Source organism: Curcuma longa, chromosome 2, assembly GCF_044706935.1.
Source record: "Curcuma longa cultivar G26 ecotype Majalengka, Jawa Barat chromosome 2, ITB_CL_G26_1.1, whole genome shotgun sequence".
NCBI classification, from domain to species: Eukaryota; Viridiplantae; Streptophyta; class Magnoliopsida; order Zingiberales; family Zingiberaceae; genus Curcuma; species Curcuma longa.
In genome coordinates this window covers 7,092,660-7,109,942 of record NC_133862.1, presented here as the reverse complement: position 1 = coordinate 7,109,942, position 17,283 = coordinate 7,092,660, and the positions used below count along the sequence as shown (strand labels likewise).

Sequence of the window (17,283 nt, the reverse complement as noted above, 5' to 3'; positions counted from 1 at the left end):
CGTTTACCGTTTGTTTACTTGGAGGTAGGAAAAGTAAAATAAGAAAAAACTTTTCATTTATGTTGTCCACTTGATTAAAAATTTAAAGCGGATGAAAAATGGACCTCCGAAAAGTGACAGGAAGGAAGGAAGGAAGGAAATAAAAAAGAAAATTACATAAATATTCTTTAGGTCCGCGACTCCTCCATCCGCAATTCTGCTCCCTGCCGACTCTTCTCCATTCCTATCGCGATCGCTGTAACAGCCGCCCGATTCGGTCTGCAGGCCGGTCTCTACCGCTGACCTCGGTCCGTCGGCCATCGCCATCTCTCGTGGGAGCAGGTCAGTCCTCCCGTCCGCTTGCGACGCCTATTCGTTTGATCTTGCAGTTGCAGGACCAATCTCTCGTGCTCGCAGGCTAATCTCCCTCCCATCCCATAAAACCCGGTTTCCAGATTCCGAAGGAGGTAGTTCTTATGATAACATTTTTTTTGTTTTGTTTTGTTTTGTATTTAATCATTATTTTAGGGGTATGCATATTTATTATTCTGGAAAGTAAAAAAGATTATAAAAGTTAATGGGCTGTAACACGTAGCCCATCTAAATGTGAATGGATAAACGGGCCACAAATAATATAAGTTCGATTTATGAAAATTCGGATGATGAAACTAAAAAATTAGCAAACTCAAAGGGGCGAAGCAAAATTTTTACTATAAATTTAAACCTGACTAAGCAAAAGCCCTAATGTATGTATCAGTTGGCCTCGACGTCCTGCCGCCGTTCCGCTTCACCGCCGGCCTTCGACGGTACCCAACAGCGAAGTTTGACCGTCCTATTTCTCACGGTTCTCTTCCTAGCTCGTATTCTCGACTTCCGCCTAGGTGATGGAGATCAATCTCGGGAAGATTCCCTTCGATCTGGATTTCCACCCTACTTCCCCTCTCGTGGCGGTGGGCCTTATCAGCGGCGATTTCCACCTGTGAGTCGTTACTATCTCCCATTCAATTTCTTACTTTATCAAGTAGAAGGAGCAATATGTTGACTATTTGTTACTCAATGCCCAAAAGAATAGGTACCATTATGCTTCCGATGCACAGCCCAAAAGGTACGTTGTTTGTGCCTCGTATTTGATGCTTTCGTTTTGGATGATTTTGAGAACGAGATCCCAGTTTGGTTTTTTTTTTTTGGCTTATTATCCAAAAATAAAAAACGTCATTTTCTGTTGGCTCATTTTGACGTTTGTTTTATCATTGTGACCTATGGACTGTATGTTTTGATCTTATTTTGATGTTTTCTAGGTTGCTGGAAATTCGCGCTCACAATGAATCTTGCAGAGCGTTAAGATTTGTTGATTCAGGGCGAGGTATTTGTTCAATTGATCTCATAGGTGTGATGTTTTTCATGCACCAGTTAATTTTTCAGTTCCCATGCCATACATTTATTGCATTTGCAGTAATCCTGACGGGTTCTCCGGATTGCTCTATGCTTGCGTCGGATGTGGAAACTGGAAAAGCCATAGCTCGTCTAGATGAGGCTCATGGGTTGGCTATAGTTAACTTGGTTTTTTCTTTTTATTTAATTGTCTTTTTTTCTCAGTGCTTCACATTATGCAATTTTATATGGTTCTTCATACATCGTGAATAAAGGGATGCCATCAACCGAATTGTCAACTTAACAGAGACAACAGTTGCATCTGGTGACGATGAAGGGTGCATAAAGGTTCTCTTTTTTGCTCCTGCCTTACCTTTACCATGTTGTTCGAAAGTTATTCTCCTTGTGGTTTGGCACATTTGATATTTCTCATGTTACTGAATATGATACATAATCTTCTTAAGAAATCGTATGGCTAATTCATTGAAAAATACTTTTTTTTTGTATTTTTGGGGTGAAACTTTGATGTCCAATTGTAATACATCACATAATTCTGAAAATTTTCAGGTTTGGGACACGAGACAACGTACTTGTTGCAATACATTTTCAGCTCATGAAGATTATGTTTCTGATCTCTTTTTTGTCTCTGACACTATGCAACTTTTGGGAACAAGGTATATGTTATATACAGTATGTAACTTCTTTCTAATTTTACATCATTTCATCTTTTATATTTCTTATTTTTCTTAATTCAAATTTCAACTTATTCATCGTCATCTAATGTTAGTGGTTCAGTGGATAAGGCACTTAAAAAAAAATCCGAATCGGTCTTGATTGCCTCAAATGAACTGTGTAGGATGTAGACTATGCTTCCAAGGTATTTCTTGAGATACTCATGGTGAAGCATTTTGTAAGGTTTCATAAAGCAGGATATATCGTCAATCAATCCAACTTCAAATTCACAGCCAACTAAAAGCATTAATCTTTCTTAACACACCGTTGGTTGCATTAACACTGATGACTGTTAGTTGTTCCTCACTTCTTCCTCTTCCTCTTCCTGCTTCAGATCAGCATCTTCCTCTTTTTCCTCCTCTTCTTTCTCATGTACTAGCTTGACACAACTAACTTGTATCAACACAGTATTCCACCATAACAATAGTTGGCTGCAATTAGTATATTATCCATAGTAATAATTATGCAAAGCTTGTTAGTGTTGTTCTTGAGCAGTGAAATGAAACTAAAATTTTATCCTTTTTTTCTTCATCTCAAATGTGTAGTGGTTGTGTGAACTGTCCTTTTGTTTTTTTTCTTTATTTTTTTCATTACAATATAGTTTGCATTTGCTTCCTTAATAATTTAGTTTTATTCATTACAGTGGAGACGGCACTCTATCAGTTTTCAATCTTCGAAAAAATAAGGTATTTGTTAGCAATTTTTTTTTTTGCTCTCCTAGAATTATGCAAATGTAGAATGTTCTTACTATTTTCAAGGATTCTGGCTTCCATTGAAGGCTGATACTATTTCAACATCATTGTAGATACAATCCCAGTCTGAATTTTCAGAAGATGAGCTACTGTCCTTGGTGGTAATGAAGGTAATTAGCTACTGCCTTTTAGTTAGTTATTTGATGTTCTTTCTAGACTTGCATGGGGAAAAGCATTATTTTCCTGACACAGTTATTCATGTTATAGAAGTTTGGTATACTGATTTTGTATTCAATAAAGATTCAATTTAACAGAGATTTTTGGCCAAGCTACTTGATTGAGTACTCCTTGGTCGAGTACATGTTTCTGACATTGACATCCATCTAGGTCCCTAACATATCATATTTCCAATATGTTTTACACATATCCATAGGGGGTGGGTTTAACTCAACATGTCAGTGTCATCTTGTGTCTCCACGTATTCATTGCTAGTGGTTCTCAATTCTCAGACTATAGTGGTGCTTTTTCATAAGAATCAACTAAAGCTTGCCACTCCTATCAATTGGCTGGATCTCATCATTCAAATTGTACAAATGTATTGATGTGGAAACATTTAGGATCTACTCAATGGCAGTAAGCAAGATAATGGTCATGTGTGTACACTAGTTTGTTCAAAAAGCATCGAGAAAGTTTTGAGTTGAAATTTGAAGGTGGCAAGTGAGTCCTGGGCAGTAAAGAAAATAAGTTTACAAATTGTGTCATGTTGACAATAACAATGCTTAGATGACCAGTTTGAGGAATAAGAATTTGAGAACGTTCTTCTTACTTAAGTTTTTTATTTTTTATTCCTTTCTCTTGTGGTGTCTGTCTCACTGTCTGTGTTTGATTTTTGGATTGGATTCAAGTGTAATACTTGTTAAGATCCAACCCATTGTCCTTGGAAACTCGATCCACAGGAATTTTTTTCTCACAAAATTTGGATCGATCTTGAAGACTATGTGCTTCTTTATTTGATTGAGGGACCCAGCTCTTTTGACACATCAAGCTTATCCTGACGGATTGAGGTTAGATTGAGATTAGTAACACCCCTATTCATGCTTCTTTGGGGCTTCAGGGGCAATGCTCTTCGTCACTGTTAACAATTTCTAGCAGTCTTGGATTGGAAGACCTTATGGGACTGGACATCTATTCCACATGTAGGGTGCATTTTTTTTTCATAATCTGTACAATGTGGCAGACTCTCTTCTTGTTACTTTAATCTATCATCATTTTTTTCACCCTAGGCATAATATTTATTGTGATCCCTAATGTGCTGCATTTTTATGGGCTTATGATATCTTATTTGTTGTCTTATGTATGTGTTGCACATCATACGCCATAGAGTATTATGATACTTCAGCAAAATGAGCTTAAAGCTATGTTTAATATCATTAGAAAAATATCATTCAGTACCGAAATAGCAAGAAGAATTGTGTCGGCTGCAAAATATTGCTTATTCTTTACTTTTATTTCTTGGATTATTGTTTTTTTTTATAAAAATATGTTATTTTACCCAGAATGGTCGAAAAGTTATCTGCGGAACTCAGACCGGAGCATTATTATTATATTCTTGGGGCCATTTCAAGGATTGCAGGTATCTTTATCAGAAAGTAGATAATGTTTATATTTATGCTTCATGATGTCATTATCTCTGAGTTGTTTTTTTTGTCTATATTAGTGGCTACATCTAACCCTTATATTTTTATATCATCAGTGACCGTTTCCTCGGGCATCCTATGTCTGTTGATACACTATTGAAGGTGAGTAGTTTTGTTATACATAGATAAATCTACTCTTCAGTTATTTATGAATTAACGTTTTATAGTTTTGTAGCTTGATGAAGACACACTCATTTCTGGATCGGAAGATGGAGTGATCAGGTTTTTGGACTTAACCTCTCTGGGTCTGTGAATTCCAAACTTCTTGATTCTTTAACATCAGAAATGTTTGCATAGGTTGGTAGGCATTCTGCCAAATAGGATAATTCAGCCACTTGCAGAGCATTCAGAATACCCAATAGAGCGCCTTGGTATGTGTGTGTTATTGTTGTTAATACTTTAAAGTTTTTTTTTTGCTACCTGTTTTAACATCCCATGTTGTTGGCCATGCAGCATTCTCAAAGGATAAACAGTTTGTTGGCAGCATTTCACATGATCAAATGTTGAAGGTGAAATTATAATCCGCGATTTGATTTACGGATTAATTTATTTGTCACGTCATCCCTTGGTGATGGACTGCTTTTTCATATTTCCTCCTGAAACAATACGATGACTCTTTTATCTGGTATGGTCCCATCTTTCCGAGATTACGCAACTGATGAACCTGTACGTTATCTTTTTCTTTCGTAGCTTTGGGATTTGCAAGAGCTTTTGGATAACCATAACGGTGCACCAGAAAATCAAATGGTTGAAACTGATAGTGATGATGAAGAGATGGATGTCGATGGAAAACCCGTGAAATCTACTAAAGGTACAGACATGCGGTTTAAAATGTCATCTGTGTTTAGCAGTTTATAATTCGTACCTCTAATTGTTTGTGAAGGTACGATGAGGAAGAAATCCGGCAAGGGGCAAACATCAAGCTCTTCTGTTACTGATTTCTTTGCAGACTTGTAGGTCGTACCGTGAATAGGGAGTCATTCGAAGAAAAAAACATGGAGAAAATTTTGAAATTTGATTTATTTGCCGATGCATTCCGTTTGTGTCCATTGGATCTGATTGTGTCACTTTTAACATTACCTGTTAAGCAAGAGTATCATCAAGTACAATACTATGATGTAAGTTGAATTTGTATGTATTTGTTTCCTTATAAAAAGTAGTATTTTCCGTTTGATTAAACAGAAACTTTTCACTCAGCATCTTGACAATGTCGACTAAAATTTACTTCTGTGCCATAGCTAGGTTCATGTTGACTTCACCAGGGCATCGATTTAAATGGGCTGGAAGCTTCCACTCAATCGTCAACAGACAGCCTGTTTGTTTGACTTTAATTGTCTGGGATGTCAGCCCTGTGCTCCTGTTTGACTTACTGGGGTTTCACTTCCACCCAAGTTGAGCCTGATTACAGTTAATTGGGCCGGTATATTAGATCCAATTAGGCTTGACTGGGCTGGCAAATTAATCCCAATTTGTTTTGTCTGGGCTAACATACTTGACTAGGCCGAAAGATTCGTCCCCAATTTGACTTGACTGGATCGCCATCCAAATTGTGTTGACTTGGCCGACATATTCAACCCAACTTGACCGAGTTACCAAATGGACCCAATATGACTTGGTTGGACAAACTTATTCAGTCCAATTCAACTAAATTGCACTGACATAGTTGGCCCGATTCGACTCGGCCGGTGGAATTGACCCAATTTGACTGGAGTGGGCATACATATTCGATCAAACTTGAGTTAGCTGGCCCAATATTCTGCAGAACCAGCATACTCGCTCCAATTTCACTTAAATGGGCTACAATTTCGGCCTGATATCAGTTGACAAGGATGACACATGCAGCCCAATTGTAGTTTAATGGTCATAAACGTTGGGCCCAGTTAGGCAAATACACTTAAAAACAGGAGAGAATAAACAACAGCAATCAATGCATGCAAAGCACGTGAGCTTGCGCGAGGCTGTAACCTGACCTTATAACTTATCTTTCAGTTTATCCTTTTCCCTAAGTTTGTCTTTCTTTACTGGTTTCCTCTGTCAATTACTCCTACTACCTTGTTCAATATGGATTCTGATGGATCCATTTGATGAAATTGGTGACTTTTCTGTTGCTCATTCAAATTAAGTTGGACTTTGCACCTATTTTCTTCCCTCTCTAATGTGCAAGGATTATTTTTTACCTAGCCAGCCAAAGCATCCGCCCAGGAAACCATATTGCAAAACTTTTGCCTCATAGAAACAATAAATCAATAGAAGAGGAGTCTTAGTGTAACAGCAAAATTACTATTGTGTGACCTAAATATCACAGATTGATCATCCTTTTTTAAACAATACATCAACAATTTATGTTTAATTAATAAAAAAGATGGAAAAAGAAAAAATAGGGTTTAATTTAGGTTTCTAAAATCTAAATTTGTATAATATGAAAGCAAAAATTAAAGTTGAATAACCGAGCAAACCCAGCAGCAGGGCAAGCACACTAAGTCAGTCACATGGATGATGGGGTGAGCCAACCGAAGGATTTAGCAAGCTAGGCAAAGTATTTCTTCTAGGGATATAAAGATTATTAGCCAAAGCATTCCTAAAACTAAAACATTGAAAAGGGAGTCAATCATCTGTTTATTCATGAACAAATTAAATGAAAGTGTATGTATTTCTGTTTCATTCCATCTTTATTATATGGCAAATTAGTAGATCCAATTAAATGACTAATTAGGTGCTATGGTTGATTAAGCAAGAAATCAGAGAACCTCAATTTTTTTTTTAACTTCCCTCTTCAAAGCTTAGCTGAAGGATGATTTACAGGTGCTTGGTAATAATTAGCATCTGTCCACTAATTCTCCTAGTTATTGTTCTATACTAATTCTCTACAATTTTTTGTAAAACCGCTCATAATCATAACTAATCACAGGCCTTAATCTATATAATAATTCAGCCATCTATTCATCGTGACTACCGAAAATAACTTAGGTATTTGCATATCTTGGTCTTCAGTGGCAAAGATCTGGTACTGACATGCTTCTTGTCATTCTTTGATGAGCAGCAAATCATGGAAGTTACTTACTACCAGATAGGGTGGGTAACAATTTCGCTATTGACCAGCAGCCATTGGCCGATTTCGTCACATATCAACATGTATAGTTACTCGAGATGATCATACTATCCAGAGTTATGATAACAATGTACCCTCCAGGCATTTCCACCATCTGAACTGATGCTAACTTGATTTGGAAGAGCATTGTTGGTAAGATCTCCGGTCAAGCTCATCTGTTGAACTTCTTGAGGAGATAATACTTTGATGCACTGTACGCAATTCACAAACTCCCTGCAAATCAAAATGATCTATCAATTTAGAACTCATTGCATTTCACATTGTGGGTTGCATAGCAAAAGCTCACTTTCATTCTGCATTTTGATATGCAAGTAATTAATTTCATATCACTTTTTACGAACCTCAAAAGCATAAGTGAACAAATTTATACCCAATTAGAATTTGGCAAACGTAATGAAAAGGAAGTGAAATATCAGATGACTTACTCCCAGGGGTCGTCACCAACTAGCAGAACATCGTTTTCATGATCTATGTAAACAAGTTTCCAGCCAATATTCTGCTGAGCTTCGAGCTGTCCTTCTATGCTGAACATTCGAGCAATATCATGTTTGAGTTCATCATAGCCTGAGTAGCGAGTGATATCGATGGACCTTCCAACCGCTCCACGTTTGTGAACCTTGATAGCATAGTTCAGTTTAGTATTTTATATATCATGAATCTTGTGAATTAATCAAATCTTGTGCATTCAACGAAGGAAAGATAATAGCTTGACACTAAAACAGCAACGACATCAATTCTGTGTAGTTGAAACTACAAACCTTGGTGTATGTTCTCATGCGCTGAAGGAGTGGTGCAGGTGGCTGGGAACCTGTATTTATTAAGCCGTCGTCGTTAATTCTGGAGTCAATAGAATTAAATGCCATGTCTGGGACAATCTCAAATGAATGTGAAACTAAAGAAGAGGATAGCTCTTGACGACCATCTTTTATGATATCATAATTCTGAACCATATTTTCAGAGTTATGGTACTTTTCAGAACCAGTTGCCAATGACGCATCGGCAGTCAGAGGTATGCCCAACAGACTCTCAATGTTTACTCCAAAAATAACATTATTTCTGGGATCGATGCCATGCACATAACTATCCTGAGGGTTGTCTCTAAACATCAATGGCTGGTTGAAAGAGGTGAACAGGAAGCTTTGTTGCAAAGTTTCTTCGGCCTCAGAGAGACACACTGAAATAGATGATGTAGTGTCCATTGCATTAGTTATATAAGCTTGAGGATCCATGGAATCCTGAGTTTGCGACCTAGAAACTGGAACCGAGGCCTTGGCATTCTGCATGGCTTTTGGCAGCTTGTTAACCACGTTGAGGTTTTCAGCTGACGCTTTGAAGGAGCTTGGATTGGGCATGGTAACCAGATGTTGTTCTGTCATCAGAGGGTTGCCCTGATGTGTTCTACTTAAAATCGATTGATGAATGATAATGCTGGTGTTGTTTGCAGAAGGTGACGTGGAGCAAGTTGGCGCTTCATCTGTCACCACAGATTGTGCTCCTCCACAAGCTAATAAAGAGGTGTGAGCTGCTGCAATTGGATGGGTTGTCGGATTTGCAGGTGAAAATACCCCAGGAAGCTCGGCTAGTACAACTTGCTGGTGCTGCTGAAGCTTTTGCTGCGGCAGGCTCTGCGTAGCAGAAGTGGTTTTTGCGCATTGTTGAAGAATAAACGGTTGCTGAGACATTATTATTGCATCATGCGAATTTAGGAAGTGCTGTGGCAGTACTTGAAGTGTTTTGTTTTGCTCTTGCGATGGATGTAATTCAGGAGCCTGAACTGCTGTTTTTTGCAATAATGAATGCTGCTGGTGAAGATCAGACATATGGAACTGTTTATTTTGTGGATTGGGATAATCAATAGGGATCCTATTTCGTTGTTGTTTTAGCTGCTGCTGTTGCTCTTGACATGGCTGGAGATGAATTGTCTGGTCAAGATCTTGTGGTTGGTTTTGCTGGATGGTGGTTTGTAATACCTGATGGTTTTGAATCACTGATCTTTGCTGCTGCAGAAGAGGTTGGGCATGGGATCGAGGTTGAGTAAGACTTTCCAAGCTTTGGCTCAAGGAAGATACTTGATCAACTTTTTCTTGCTCGTGTGAATCATGCAGTTGCTGATGAGGTATGGTGTCAAGAACAGTTTGATTGAGGAGCATAACTTTTGACAGTTGATCAACTTGGGTTTGTTGAGGCAATCCAAGAACACCCTTATTCTGCTTCAAAATTTGGGCCTGCTCACCTGAACCAATTTGTTGTATTACAGATTGAAGGCCTTCAGTCTGCATTGCTGAATTAAAAGTCGAAGAATGCTGCTGCATGCTCATCCATTGAGCTAGACTAAAACCAGGCATAATGGTAGTCTGATATTGAGTATCCTTGAAACAGATCTGCTCACTGAGCCAGGGGATTGCCATGTCTGATGTCTCACCATCTGCAAAATTAACAGTTAAAAAAAAAGTCAGAATTGTCTTTCCACTGACCTAACCATGAAGTCCAGGGTGGGTGCCTTGCAAGCTGCAAAGGTAAATAAAACGTCCTGTCAATTGCTCCCATTCCTTCAAAAGCATTGTGTTTTTCTTTCTTATTATATGCACCCAAACCCACTGGATTAGGAGATATGTGAAAGAACAAACCATTTTTCCACCGTCCAAATTGAACCATAAGAGAAGAGAATTTCTGTCTCCACCAGAACCATAATATTATATTGGGGAGGAAGATCACAATTAGAGATTGATAGAAAATCATGAATATCGGCCTGTTAGAGGAAGAAACTAAAAATATCTATTCTAGTTCTATTACGGCTATGACTTTAATTCTATTCTAGATAATATTTATTTCCATCAAATTTTCTTATCTTTCCTTGTCTTTCCGGAATGATAAGGAGAAACCAAGATTGGGTTGGAAAACTTATTAACAATTTGCTTGGGATCCAATATATTTTGAGTCCTTATTTAGGAATATAATTATGAAAGAAATTTAAATATTCAGGAAGATTCAGTCTAAAACCTAAAGTAATGAATGATATGAAAAATGTTCTGTTTTACTTACTTATAGATAATTATTCTTCATGCAGAGTACTTTTTGTCTGTACTATTATTACCTAGAATCCCTCCTTGTCTGAGACGCTTTCTGAAAAATGGTGGAGGGCAGATGAAGAATGGTGTTGTTATTGGCTCGATCTCCCATATTGATACCCTATTGCCCCTCTCGCCAGCTGCAGGCTCATCCCATCTCACCTGTTGTATCAATGAAGCATCATTAAAGGATATATCAGAATTGAAGAAAGGTACTTAAATGAGTCGTAATGCAAAACCATATGCTGACACAGAAACACCGACCTTCAAGTTACGCCATTGTGAGTTTTTCCACCTCACAGGATCTAGATCGCTTATCTCTGTGATTGTTCCCATACAACTGCAGGTTTAATGATAACAAGTAACTAACTACCTTCTAAAGCCTCGACTGAAAAAATCTGAAAACTTAACCCAGTGTTCATTCAATTTCTCTTGGTGCATATATAAACCAAACCAGTTGGACATGGAATCATTAGATAGATAGAAAGACATTACCTTCTCGAACCAGATTCCTCAGTTTCAAACATCATTCGGAAACGCATGCCCAGAGACACTCGAATATTGTATACTGCTTTCTGGCACTTAGCGAATGGAACAACAAACTCTGAAGGACTAGCTCTGATGGACATAGAAGAGTGAAATAAACAGGTAAACCAAAATTAGTACAATAGAAAAGGATTTGGGCAAGAGACTCGTGAAGTTTGTCGATGATAAGCCTTGAGCATAGGATACCTTGGATTATAAAATATAGTGAAGGGACTAGTGTTGGTGGCAGCATGAGCTGCTGCTGCCAGAATTCCAATATGCATACTATCACTCGAAAGTACTGATGATGAGAGGTTGGTAGGTTGCCTGTTAGCACGTCGGATGCCCACGAGTAATTGTTGTTTCTCATCCCTGGTAAGTAACATGGGCGATAGATGAAGTGTTCATCATACTTGTTCTTATATTCGACGACCTCAATAAAATCCATTACACCATTTAAGGAAGAAAAGAATATTAATTGTTCTTTGTGTGTATGTCATCAAACAAAGCAAAGCAAAGCAGTAGTAGTTCCATTGATAAATGATCGATCATTTAAGGGAAAAGATATCTGGGTATAGGTCTCTGGCTTACTTAATTTCATCAAAGGAAGAAATAAAAAAAGCTATACTTATACCTAATAAATAAGACAGAATCTCCTGCAAAGAGTCTCTTTCCACTCGCAAATAGGCTCCAACCAGTTGTGAGTAAATGTCGTTTGGGCTGACCTGCCATAACAAATAGACAAGTTTATATATATTTCTTGGCAGAAAGCACAGCACAGTTTGAATATAAGATATCATTTAGAGGTTTATTATTATCATCTCTACTTATAAGTTATAACAAGAATGACAAGCCAAAAGACCTAGGAGTCATTTTAAATTATCAATCATTTTTTCTGCCGTTTCTAGTGACTTGAATATCTTGCCTCGATAGATATGGCGAAAGGACCACAGATTGCCATGAAGATCTCTGGCCTGTAGTTCTTGAGCAGGTGGCTGCATCGAGAAGTCCTGTATAATCCAGAAGATGTTATTTATAGTCACACAAAGCAAAGAACACCAACTTGAATCATGCAATATAATAGGGATGGTTATCTACAAGTGGAGGAAAAATCTTTTCTGCGGCACGACGAGGAACTGAGAATCCTCCATGAGTGCTTGTATCACTTGCAGTAAGTGTTTTACAGAAGAAATCAGTTTGTGGCCTAGTTTTTTTCAAAGGAAGCTCTGAAGCCAGCAATGCCTCTTTGTCATACTGGAAAACACAACTTAGCCCATTAACTTGTAATTAATTAGTATGCATTGATAAAACAGGAATACATATTAGAATTTATTTTCTAAGTTTATATCCATCACCATCAAAGGCCTTAGACAAGCACCTAATGCCAGCCTGAATTAATTTCCTATATCCATGATTTGGAAATTGGAAGGTCAAAACCTTGTTGATTTGAAGCTTTTCCTAACAGCACAACTGGAACGTTTCCTTAATTATGATAAGACAATGATTATATATACTCACTGTATTGACTGGCTGGAGGGTCATTTGGGCATAGACCTCATCCGTATCTGAATCTGCCTAAAACAGTTTACAGCGTGGTAATCTCAGTTAAAATCAACATGAGAATGTGATCCAGTGATATATTGCATCCACAAAGAAAGAAAGAAAAAAAAGAGAAAAGGAACTCATACATGCAGAGTTACATTGCGAAGAAGACATATCAACTTTGATGGAAGATTTGGATAGTTTGGAACGTGAGCATCCATATCCTTGTGCATAGAAGTTGCAACCTGAATTTCAAGAATGAAGTAATCAGCGTGCTCAAAAACACAGTAAATTTCCAATTTTCAGTACGCTCCACCACTTGAGTGAGAATCATCAGTGAATACTATACTATAGACGGTGCATTTTTTCCTAATGTGGGATAGTGCCTCAAGCAACATGGGGTCATTCTCAAGATTTTATAGCATAGGAAGATTACAATACTAATCCTGACAACAGGATTTTAACTATATCAGAAATTCTAATTCTAATTCTAATCCTAATCCTAATCCTAATCAGAATTTGAACTTCTAATTAGCACTGTATTTCAAAGAACTAAAAGTACATGCAATCTTTCATTTTTCTTAAGACTTAACCAATTCCCAATACAGAAAGCTAAAAGTTTCTCAAACCGACAATGGGGTACAAATTAGCCAAGTAAATTATATTATGCTTTCGTTCCCTACCAGGATAAATATTTTATAGAGAATAAATCAGAGTGTTAAAAGAAGATTACATTAATGCTCAAAAAGACTGCAATTAAACTGTGTTAAAATTTAACTTGATTTACTCTATTCATTGTATTATAATTAATTAAATGAAATAAGTGAATTCAAACTTGTTGGTATTTTTTGTATTTTGTTTTTATTAAAAATTTTAGAAATACTAGACAAACCATTCCAATTATCACTAGGAAAATTCTGAAAACTATAATATGAGTTTTTTATCTTAGAAATTTTTGCTGTATCATTTGTTGGAGGATAAATTATTTTTCATCCTCAGAAACTGAAGATTTTATAAGCTATTTTTATATCACAAAGTGTAGATCAGGATGTAATCATGGAACGGGAATTTCGAGCAGCTAGAAGTATCCGACCGGTGTTTGTTATAGAAAAAATACAAGAAACATTAGGAGAAACGCAACATCATGTTGTCAACATAAAACAGCTAGGCACGATTTGAACCTCAAGAAGCGTTTCACTAACTACCCCACAAATATTTAAATCACATTTTCTTTTGAAAACAAAATTAAACCACCCATAATTGGTGGACAGATTTCCTAGGTGTATGTTGTATGATCTCCTTTCCGATCAAATAGAAATAGAACAGAAACAGAAACCGAAATCAACCTCTGACTATCAGAAAATGATAGCACACCAAACATATTTTATGAGGCCGTACCCACTGCAGAAGATCTCAAACACTCAAGCTATATATGCTGCCTGTCTTAGATAAGTTCACAACGACAGATAAATTCTTTATAAGGCAGGCATACAACCGCAGGTTTAATTTGAAAAGAAAATGGGCATCACAATTCAAAAGAAGAATTGAAGTTTTAAATGAAATTGTAAGTAATTAAATTATGTAAAGTGATCAGAGAGCACTACAGGTGAAAGGGACTTGGAAACAATTAGTGAAGATTGACCACTACTCTGTCATTGTATTATTATTATTATTATATAGTGTTTACGCGTACACCATGCAGCTGCAACACATGCTTCTTATACTTCGTTTGCATCTAATATGTTTCGATCCACAATCTTTTCAAAAGGGAAAAAAAAAGGATGAAAAAAGAGATGTTCTGTAAAAGTTCTCCTGAAAGAGATTTTTGTTTCGGAACACTCTGCTCTGCTGAAAGTGATGTTTCAAAGAGCAAAGAAAGCTAAAATAAGAAACGAATGAATTCGTTTTCCCCATCTTTTCCGGGCTTTCACCGAGTTAGAAATAAAGCTCTGCCTCTGAGCTAATATAAAACTAGAAAGTCCCCGGCTATCCTAGTATCACCAGCACCCAGTAATCGACAAGAGCGATAACCCATCCATGGCTTAAGCGAACAGTAGAAAGGAAAAAAAAAAGCAAAGCAAGGAACAAATTAGCTAGGTGTCAAACCCATCTGTTTACGTTACCTGCTCGCTGTGGCCTTGGGGGAAGTAGACGGCGAGGCTCCCCACAGGCGGAAGCCACACCAAAGGGCCGGCGCATGCGTACCAAAGCTCCTGATTTATCTCGCGTGTCTGTCCTGCAACCGATCATCATTCCTGCAAGTGTGAGCTCGCTCCGCAACTCAAACGCCAAACCCAAACACTCATTGAGATCGCCATCGTACTCACGTTCGCAAAGATTCGAGTTCTCGGTCGCGACGGCGTTCGCGGCGTCCTTCATCTTGCGACTAGAAATAAAACTCACCTCATGGTCACCAGATCATCAGTTCCTCACATGGAGGCCGAGTACGAACAAGTACCGGAATCCGGAGATATCTATTGATGATCTATGAGATCGACGGAGAATGATACCGTCTATGTCTTCGGCCGATCGATGGAGTGGCTCTTCGTATCCGGCTAGCCGAGGACTGGACTCCAAGTGACGTTTGAGAGAAGCAGAAGAGGGAAGCTCTAGTATTATAGCAGATTAGAAGGGGAGGATTGGGTACACTAGATTTGCAATTTGCAATTTAGACACCCACTTTGTTCTTTTTTACTCACTTGTTCACTCTTTATAAAAGCTAAAAGCCGATAAATAAAATATAAAATATATAAATAAAAATTTCAATCACTCGACTATATGATTCTCATTTTATGTTAGAAGATTGTTTAATTTGTAAACATGTTTAGAGTTTTTTTTTAATAATCATATATATAATTTTAATTTTTTTAATGTAGTTTAGAATGATTTTAATAATTGCTTCATTCATGGAAGGGTGTCTATGTAAAAAGGATCGGATTATATTTAATAATATTATAAGGACTTGTATAAGAATTTAGAAGAGCCACTGTAGACTCCCACCACCGCGTCACTTAGAATTATATATGTAAAAAATATTATTCCACATATGGAATGTGCACGACATTTAAATAATTGATAATAGGAATATATATATATATATATATATATATATATATATATATATACATATATAATTTACGCATAATGATCTTAATCATTTTCATCCTTTACGTGATTTACTTAGCCGAAACAGAATCAAATCAATAGGAATCACCAAGACCAAGGGCAAATTCATCCAATCGAATCTCCCGACAGCCGCCACCGTCACTTAGCCAACTTGTACAAGAAGCATACGGGTTTTTGGGAATGATTAGACCGTCACTAACTCCGCTATTACAACTAGGTGAGCCGGTTGTTAGGCTTAATCCATCTTCATTATTACCATGGAAAAAATAATTAAGCGAGACAATTGGCTCCGACATTCGCGCTTAAACTTTAATTAATCACGGCGTCTCGTACGGCTCCAATTATGCGCGTCCGACGACGTGGCATCGGAGCCCACACGACCCGGGCGGCGGCGACAAGGTGGACCCGCATGCTCAGCGCCGCAAAGTGGAAAGCTGGACCCATGTGGCCAAACAGACGGTCGTGATGTGCTTGCGCGTTATAGGTATAAAATAAAATAAATGATCTATAGAGAAAAAAATTGATTTGCTGATAAATAAATTTTAAAATTTTCATTATTCCACTTTCGCATTAAATAAATAGATAAAATTATTTTGACTTTTTATATAATATGCACATTTTTCTAAATTAAATTGTTTAGATAACTAGGGCATTAGAGAGTTTAGTGGGTGATGCACAATTCCATCCAAAAAGAAGCCGTCTTGTCCTTAGGTTGGAATATATATAAGATCTAAATATGCAAAATGATGTTTTGTGTGTTAAATAGAAATTACATATGGTTGCAAATTGGAATGCTTTTATTCTTCCAAACTCTCATTGCATCTTTAGAATCAAATAACTATTCTAAAGAAACTTTTTCCAATGTAATTCGATGTCGATGCCATTATCCTCCCAAAAAGAATCAAAGTAATCTTTAACTTTTGTGTCATTTTTAATGTGGTGGTGAGGTGGGGTGGGATGGGGGATTACATTTCATCCATGAAGCATTTTTTTTCTTAAAAAAGAAACAATAATTTCAAAGAACAAAATCTAATGATTTGAGTGTGAAAATGTAGAGTATCTTTGATTTGACTCCATAGTTATGGATCCAAAGTTTGAGCTAATGGCACTCCTTATTAATTGATTTATTCAATTTTTTATGTTAATTGCAAGCTAAACTCCCTTCTTTGTTTACTTAAATTTAGTACTAAATTCAAACACAAACTTGAGTGAGAATTGGATGTGCCTAATCTATCTATTCTATAGTCCCATCAACTTATCACTTCTTTTGTGCTGTCTCAAGACATAAAAATAAAAAAACTGAAAACTAATTAAAGCGAACCGTTTTAAAATTAAGGTAGAAATCTTCTTAGTCTACTTACGAATAGCTAACAATTTGAAAAAAAAAATATGTATTTGTGTATATCTTATTAAAATTTAGATTACTATTTTTATTTCAAAGT

The 17,283-nt window shown here is 37.0% G+C and overlaps 1 protein-coding gene and 1 pseudogene across 1 annotated transcript; one reads left to right on the top strand and one right to left on the bottom strand.

Moving 5' to 3' along the window:
• Positions 1–320: 320 nt before the first annotated feature.
• On the top strand, positions 321–5,616 carry LOC141817265 (WD repeat-containing protein 55). Its single transcript, XM_074704946.1, has 16 exons — positions 321–446; positions 737–958; positions 1,052–1,084; positions 1,278–1,342; positions 1,433–1,520; positions 1,626–1,698; positions 1,918–2,024; positions 2,726–2,768; positions 2,888–2,944; positions 4,331–4,407; positions 4,528–4,573; positions 4,647–4,693; positions 4,769–4,842; positions 4,925–4,980; positions 5,162–5,282; positions 5,355–5,616. The coding sequence occupies exons 2-16, from the start codon at positions 864–866 to the stop codon at positions 5,426–5,428; spliced, it is 1,056 nt and encodes a 351-aa protein (XP_074561047.1). The 5' UTR covers positions 321–446; positions 737–863; the 3' UTR covers positions 5,429–5,616.
• Positions 5,617–7,244: 1,628 nt separating this feature from the next.
• Positions 7,245–15,123, bottom strand: LOC141821306 (auxin response factor 19-like; annotated as a pseudogene).
• Between the last annotated feature and the right edge of the window lie 2,160 nt (positions 15,124–17,283).